The sequence below is a fragment of the Eleginops maclovinus genome, chromosome 12 (genome assembly GCF_036324505.1).
Source record: "Eleginops maclovinus isolate JMC-PN-2008 ecotype Puerto Natales chromosome 12, JC_Emac_rtc_rv5, whole genome shotgun sequence".
Classification (NCBI taxonomy): domain Eukaryota; kingdom Metazoa; phylum Chordata; class Actinopteri; order Perciformes; family Eleginopidae; genus Eleginops; species Eleginops maclovinus.
The window spans coordinates 1,450,615-1,458,416 of record NC_086360.1 but is presented as its reverse complement, the minus strand read 5'-3'; the positions used below and the strand labels follow the sequence as shown (position 1 = coordinate 1,458,416).

Below are 7,802 nucleotides of genomic sequence, written 5' to 3'. Positions count from 1 at the left end.
GCGAAATATACTTTGGCGGCCATTAATATACCTGGGCAGCCCGCCCAAGTAAAGTCTATGTGTGGGAAACCTTGAATAACCACATCTGATAACGAAGGTTACGTATTGTAACCCTAGTTCTATAAGCACACACGGAGCCCTCTATTGGACTCTATGGGTACTACCCGTCACTAATGACACGCAAGCGTTCACACACTGAATTTACGTCAACGTAGTCGGCCAATCAGGACGAACCTATCCGAATGCACGCGTAGGCTTTACAGTATATAACACAGCTACACCGCTGTCTGTCATTCTACACCAGGGGTGTCCAAACTACGGCCTTGGGCCAAATGCGGCCCGCAGGCCATTTTGAATCGGCCCTCAGCAAATTCTAAAATATAATGGAATAGGGCCCACAAATTAAACTTTTGATTGCTTATATGTTAAAATATATCAATGAACCCAATTTTCAAATAAATTCAGTCATTTAGAATTTAAAACATTTTCTAATAAATCTTGGTTGATAAAAAAAAGCCCAATAACTTATTTATATAACAAGTTTGAAATTGAACCTTCATATTTACTCTTATTATAAGCAATCGGCCAACAAAAGTATTGAAACCCTAAAGTGAGATGAGATGTAGGATGTTTTTTCCTTAAACCACTTGAAAGTATCGTGCATTATTCACCTACGTTTGATTTGTTTTGCTAACTTATAACTTCACTTATGAGGCAATATTTACCTCTATAAGTGGCCCAGCTCTCCGTATATTTTTCTGTATGTGGCCCTCGGTGAAAAAAGTTTGGACACCCCTGTTCTACACCCTCTTCAGTGAGCAGAATAGGAACGACAGGGCCCCTAGGTAGAGGGCTCCGCCTGTGCTTATAGAATTAGGGTTAGAATACGTAACCTTCGTTCTATTTCACACAGGCTCCGCCCTCTACTGGACTCTATGGGTACAGTGGGTGGAGCCCCGATGCATACACGCCCTGTTGCCTCACAACATCGACCCACCACACTGCTTCTGATCGGCCTTTGGTTAACAGCCACCAGTACTTACCGGAGTTGTGGACTCGAGTCACATGACATGGACTCGAGTCAGACTCGAGTCATGAATTTGATGACTTTAGACTTGACTTGACAAAATCTAAAAAGACTTGAACTTTGACTTTAACATCAGTGACTTGCATTTGGACTTGGACTTGCCCCTTTTGACTCGAAAAGACTTGCTACTTTCCTCAAACCCAGAGATTAAAAAGTATGTTGACCCGCTATCTCTCTTTGCACCAGTATACATCTGTGTGCGTAACGTGTGTGGCATGACATCCAATCAAATTAGATCCACGTTGTTTGATCAGACAGCATCCAACCAATCAAAGTACAGGACAACCAATGAGGCGGAACAAACTATAAGGCGCCAAGTAGGCAACAATGATACCACGGGTAGTTTCGTTTGGATTTAAAAACTTTGAGGTGGTCAACAAAACAAGAACTGCAGTCTGTAAAACATGCGGGACGAAGATAACAGACGGAGACGCGACAGCTTCCAACTTCGTTCGACATTTGAAGTTACACAAAGAACGGTAAGTTTTGAATGAAGACAACACTAGCTTATTGGCTAATTGCTAGCTAGCTACATATCAATGAGACTGTAAACGTCACCTTGGCTTACGAACACGCTAAACGGTATCTCCTGTGGGTTCATTAAAGGATAAGTTCACTATTTTGCACTTTGAGCCCCCTTTCTGGGTCGTCTTGGACGAAATAGAAATGTTGACGATTGGTCCAGTCTCCAGCTTTTGGCTAATTTGGAATCACCCCCTGCTTCAGAATGGTTGCCTACAGGCATTCATAACATTGTCCTTAAAACGATGAGCAACTCACCGAGTGTATTCTGCCCTAACCGTTACGTGCTTGGAACAGTTCGGCAGATAGATAACTAAAAAGATGAGTGAGGCTCCAGAATTTCCTTTGCATATAGTTTTACTGAAGTACAGCATTCAATCTTTCCGTAAAACTAAAAGTAAGCACAAAACATAAAATTACCATGTGTCAAATTGCTACACAAAATCACCACGAGCTACATACAAAATGATAGCGACGAGCTACATGAAAACGATAGCCACGAGCTACATGAAATTAGCAGGCTAGTTACATTAACACCTCTCAATACAATAGCACCGTTTAAACAACTAACAACTAATTTGCTCGACATGCTACATAAATGAATATATTATAATATAGTATATAATATATTTAATGGATATTTAGTATAGCAACAAACTTACGGACGTCTCTACTCCTGGGATCTGACCGTGGGAACTACTTGTGCTGAACTGAACTCGTTATGACTTACGAGGCGAAATAAAGGCACTTATGGTGCAATACCGAGGTACACCAGTAAGTGTCCTTCTTGTTACAGGGAAAACAGCTTTGGCTACATAACATCAGAAGCATAAAGCTGGGCATACACTGTGCGATTTTTGGCCCGATATCGACACGATTTTCACTCGTGCGACTATTTTGGAGATCGGGCCGAGTTTTGGCTCAATCGTGCGTCTCGCATCGTGTAGTATACATGGGGTAACAACAAACGATTAAGCCCTCCCGACCACCTCCCGATCGATCGGATGAAAATCAAACTTGTTTGAAATTCTGGTCGCCCCTCGTGAGGCTCTCGCACAGTTGAAGCAGTTTCACGAGCCGATTTGCCTCATCCTGTCACACTACGCATGCGCGAACATAGATACGGAAGAGAAAATTGACAACAGAAGAAGAAGACAACAGAACAGCATGGCAGCACAACGCGTGAACTGGACGCCGGCAACGGAGGGTCGGCTTGTTGAGCTATGGCAGGCACATCCCTGCTTGATGTGGCTTCACAGTCCTACCATGACCGCAACAACAGGGATAAGAGTTGGATGGCAATTGCAACCCAATTGCAGCTGCCTGGTAAGTTTTTGTCCGGACTAGCAATTTAGCAATGTGGATAACAACTGTTATCAATAACTGTTGTTGGTGGTGGTGGTGTGTGTGTGTGTGTGTGTGTGTGTGTGTGTGTGTGTGACTCAATTTCTTTTAAGTTTATGGGACCATCGAAAATGTATAGATGATTAGCAGATAATAATGTTAGCAGTACATGTAGTAAGCATACATCATACAGTATGTTAGCCTACTTTTGCAGTGAACGAGGTAAAAACGAGGGTGGCATCACTGCGGACGCAGTTTGGGAAATTGATCAAACCCAAGCCCAGTGGCAGTGGGCAAAAAACACTGACCCCCAAACAGCAGTGGATACTGCAGCATTTGGACTTTTTGAGGGTCCATGTCGCGCACAGATCTACAGAGTCCACTCTGAGAGTAAGTTTTAAATAAAGTAAAGTCTAGTCACTTTATTTATATAGCACTTTCACACAACATAATTGATCCAAATCCAAAAGTGCTTCAAATAAAAAGAATACAAAAAAGTAGGCTAAGAATATGTCTGTGAAGATTCTCATTCATCCAGGTCATGGTATTCAGCTGCAGTTGTTTTAAGGTGCTATATAAATGAAGATGAGTTCAGTTCAGTTAGTTAAGGCAACTGGACTTCTTTTTGGAGTTGAAGACGTTTCACCTTTCATCCAAAAGGCTTCTCCAGATCTGGTTTGGAAATTGGAAACCAGGGGAATAAATCTCTGGATCGTGGGTGGCACTGTGACCTGCAGACCACTCCCCTCATCATGTGACAATCATAATCATTTTCCCATGGCAGTGCTATGTCTAAATTAAGTTACTCCTGCTCACATTGTCTAGGTTTAGTGGTAATACAATGAGAAATTGGTATTTGACCTAAACAACACTGTTAAGATCTTAACTTGTGTGTAATCACTTTCCCTGTCTGCTTTCTGCACTGTTTCCTTCAGCCTGGGTCGGAGTCGGAGGACACAAGTATTACAGAGGAGGGAGAGGAAGACCAAACCACAGTTGACATTGACGCAGATGTCGAAGATGTCACTTCGAACATCAGTAGTCCACTGTCAGAGCCCACGGAAAACCCCAGTCCACCAGTCAAAGTGTCAAGTGGTCAGTCTAGCAAAAGACCTCGAGTCCAGAAATCCAACTCAAAATTTGATGAGCACAACCTTGAAATGGCCAAATTGTCCGTGCTTCAGCAGGTCCAGAAAACCTTATCTGGCTCCGATGCTGATTCAGAGGAACGGTTTGGCCAACAAGTAGCATCAGAGCTAAGAAACCTTACCAATCCCGCTGTACAATTAAGGGTAAGGAGGAACATTATGAACTTAATTTATGATGCTCAGGAGACAGCGATCAGCCAGCAGGGCAGCGTTCCTGGAAATCTGTATGGCAGCCAAGCACAATTTCCAGGTACACAGGTTAGGCCACCTTTATACCCCATGCTGCACCCCTATCAGGTCCAGTCAGCCCCCCAAAGCCACCAGGCCACAACCCAGCCAATGTCATTTTTGTCAATGCTGAACACTAGTCAAGACTAGTCCAACAATAACACCCTTCCTGTGTTCTTTCACTAAATTTACATGTTCTTTATAAGTCACTAATGTGAGTTACCAACTACCTCAATGTTGTTCTTTGTGTTACTGGAAATATTTTTGGATTTATTTATAATTGTTAATGAAGAAAATCATTTTGTTTATTTTCCCCACAGAGGTAGATTTATTTTTGTAATAATGAAGGGATGTGTTTAATGTTTCTGTACATAGTTTTTATACATGTTCAATAAACAAAGAGTAATGTTTCTTCAAATACAGAAGTGAACTGTCATTTTATAATAACACAAAAATAATGACTTGGTAACTTTTCTCAGACAATTTGGTTGTCTCATCTCCTACACCATGCCTTCTTGCCAAGACACACTCCCTGCAGGTGTCTGAAAGTAGCTGCAAAGGAGGTCCCGCTGCATTTTCGCTTCCACTGAAGGGTTTCTTGCTCGTCCCATCGCAACTGACTGAAGACCTCCCTCCCGTCTCCATGCTCCTTCAATGAGCCTGTGGTTGGCATCTTCTGTGTCTACATACCCAGGTGGTACATAGGCATCTGATCTGCGTTGCCGCAGGAAATTGTGAAGACACATGCAGGCAAAGACAATCTTCACAACCTTGTCAGGTTCCAGGCAGATTGTGGTTCTGAAAACTCTGAAGCGGTTTGACAGAATTCCGAATGCATTTTCTACCACACGTCGTGCTCTGGACAGGCGGTAGTTGTAGATGCGTTGGTTGGTGTTGAGGTTTCTGTGGGGGAATGGCTTCATGAGGTCAGGGCGGAGAGGATAAGCCTCATCACCAACCAGCACATATGGCATCACAGCGTCAGTGCCTGGCAGGGTTTCCACAGGGGGGAAGTTCAGGGTGCCTTTATCCATCGCCTCCCTCAGGTCCGAATGCGCAAACACTCCTGCGTCTGACACCCTTCCCTGTGTCCCTGCGGACGCGTAGACGAACTTGTAATTAGCATCCACTACAGCCATGAGAATGATGGAAAATCGTGACTTGTAGTTGTAGAACAGGCTTCCGCTCTTGGCAGGGGGTTGGATGAAAATGTGTTTGCCATCTATAGCCCCCAAGCATTGGGGAAACTGCCACTTATGGTAAAAGTCGCTGGCAATGGCCTTCCATTCGGCATCAGTTGATGGTGTCTGAAGGAAGTACAAAGTAATACATGACATTAATCTGGTGAAATAATGTTTTCAAAAACACTTTGAGTTCTTTTTTTTTTAAATTTCACCTTTCATAAAGACAGTATAAATACACAAAGGACTCAGCTGATTTAGGTGAGAAATCATTGTGCAAGTCAACCTTTCAATAGTCTGACCATGGGTAATGTGATGTTCTGTATGATTTTAGATTATTATTCCCAGTTAAATTTACCTTCAAGTAATCTTCACGCAACACAGAGGTAAGGGCTGTGCATGTTTCCATGACGATCCTGCTCAGTGTGGTGCTTCCAATCCTATACTGGAAACTCAACGAGTTGAAGGTCTCGCCTATCAAAATGGAGAAAATGTCTATAGTGTTGTGTGGATTTAAATGTTAAAGGTGGACAATGAGATCTTGCCTGGTTTTTAGTAAATTTTCATTTTTGTCTAAAATCGTAAGCATCTCCCTATGATCAGCTTGCTGCCTGCTCCCAGAATACATTGTGAAAAAGTCCGGTCTTGGGAGACAACATGGGCAATGAGCAAAGTTGGGGGACAATAAGTAAAGTTAATTTAGTAGTGTGAAATTGAAAGTAACATTTTGTTTGGTGTTTACGTGGAATATCAACAGAAGTGACATCATGCAGGATCTCATAGTCCACCTTTTAATGTAAGGGAAGATGAACATCGACAGATTTTAGTATGGATTGAGAATAGAATCTAGTAGGTGGTAATAGTACCTACATGGATAGAAAGAGGTGTAGTTGGAGGTGCCAGCATAACTGATGTAGAAAGGTGAAAGTTGTATGATGTAGTGTGGTTGTATGCAGTTGCATGTGTGAACTTGATTTTTAATATGACAGATAGATGACCTTGCCTCACTTTCAACCTTGAGTAATAGGGAGCATATGTCAACACACTTGCCTGTTGCCAAAAATCTAAGGGTAACAGAAAGCCTCTCCTTAGGGCTGATGGCCTTCCTGAGGTGAGTATCCTGCTTCACAATGTGAGGAGTAACCCTCTCCAGAAGAAAATAGAACTCCTCTACAGAAATTCTGAGGAGGTCCCGAAAACCCCTCATATCATCAACCTATAAAACAGAACACAGGCGCATTATAGATGTTAGATGTCGTTGTTAATTTAAGAGTCTGATCAAAACATTTAAATGTTGTATAATAAGACAAACTGTCAAAGTAAAACTGATGCCTCCATCACATCAATAAGATTGTTTGCATAGTTCCTCCCCCTAGACAGCTGCAGTCATTGGATAGACCATCACATTTCAACTGTATTGTATCTACTGTAGGCTACCCTAGGCTACTACAAACACAGAACAGTAGAAAGTCAGTTAAAGTTGACAGAACTATAACAAGTAGTCTACTTATGGATTTATTGACTGACCACGTTGGTGTACACGAGCTGAAAGGGTCTGATAGGCCTAATGTGCTATTATAACAATTTACTTACCTCCAGCTCTCGTTGAAGAATTGACAGGCCATACTGCCCACGTCTACCAAGCCATTTCCTCGTCCATACACGTCGCCGTCGTCTTTTTTTTTTGCTGTCTGCACACAGAATGGCACAAATTGCCAGAGCAACGCGCTTTTCTTTGGTGAGTAGCATCATCTCAGGAAAGCATCTGTGAGAATCCAAGCATCTCCCACTTCCGGCTTCTTCTTCTTGCAATTCCGGTCAGTCCGACCGAGTCCGACGTGTCGTGTAGTGTGAGCAGCCAGATCGCATCAGACCATCGGATCGTACAGTGTGAGAACGGGAATCGTGAGCTGCGACGTTTTAACCCTTGCGATTCACTCGTACAGTATGAGCAGCAGCTGAATACCGCGATTCCAAAAATCGCACAGTGTATGCCCAGCATAATAGATAAAGACAGAACAGAGTGGTAAGTGGTTTTCTTAGTTGTTTAAAAAAAAAAATTGGCGAAATATTTGGTTTCCATCCGTGTTATTTGCTATTGTGGAACTAGCTATGTTTTCAGATGCCTCACTGAGTAGGCTATTAACTTCCGCTTGATATTTGGAATACAAAATGGCAAATTCAACACGACAGAAACTGTATTTCGCTAAGACACTCGTTTTGGAGCATCACCACTAACCAGTGAGCACTCGGTGAGTTGCACATCTTTGAAAACGAACGTTTCAGGTTGAT

The 7,802-nt window shown here is 42.6% G+C and overlaps 1 protein-coding gene across 1 annotated transcript; it reads right to left on the bottom strand.

The window, feature by feature from the left end:
• Positions 1–4,684: 4,684 nt before the first annotated feature.
• On the bottom strand, positions 4,685–7,508 carry LOC134874222 (uncharacterized). The gene is made up of 4 exons (XM_063898276.1): positions 7,104–7,508; positions 6,561–6,726; positions 5,869–5,984; positions 4,685–5,636 (listed from the first exon to the last, which is right to left on the bottom strand). Exons 1-4 carry the CDS (start codon positions 7,260–7,262, stop codon positions 4,830–4,832), a joined length of 1,248 nt encoding a protein of 415 aa, XP_063754346.1. The 5' UTR covers positions 7,263–7,508; the 3' UTR covers positions 4,685–4,829.
• Positions 7,509–7,802: the final 294 nt, after the last annotated feature.

Coding starts and splice junctions, on each gene's coding strand:
- LOC134874222 (XM_063898276.1), bottom strand. CDS start 7,262: ATGATGCTACTCACCAAAGAAAAGCGCGTTGCTCTGGCAATTTGTGCC. Junction 6,727..7,103: donor TTCTTCAACGAGAGCTGGAG/GTAAGTAAATTG, acceptor TCTGTTTTATAG/GTTGATGATATGAGGGGTTT. Junction 5,985..6,560: donor CCTTAGATTTTTGGCAACAG/GCAAGTGTGTTG, acceptor CCATTTTGATAG/GCGAGACCTTCAACTCGTTG.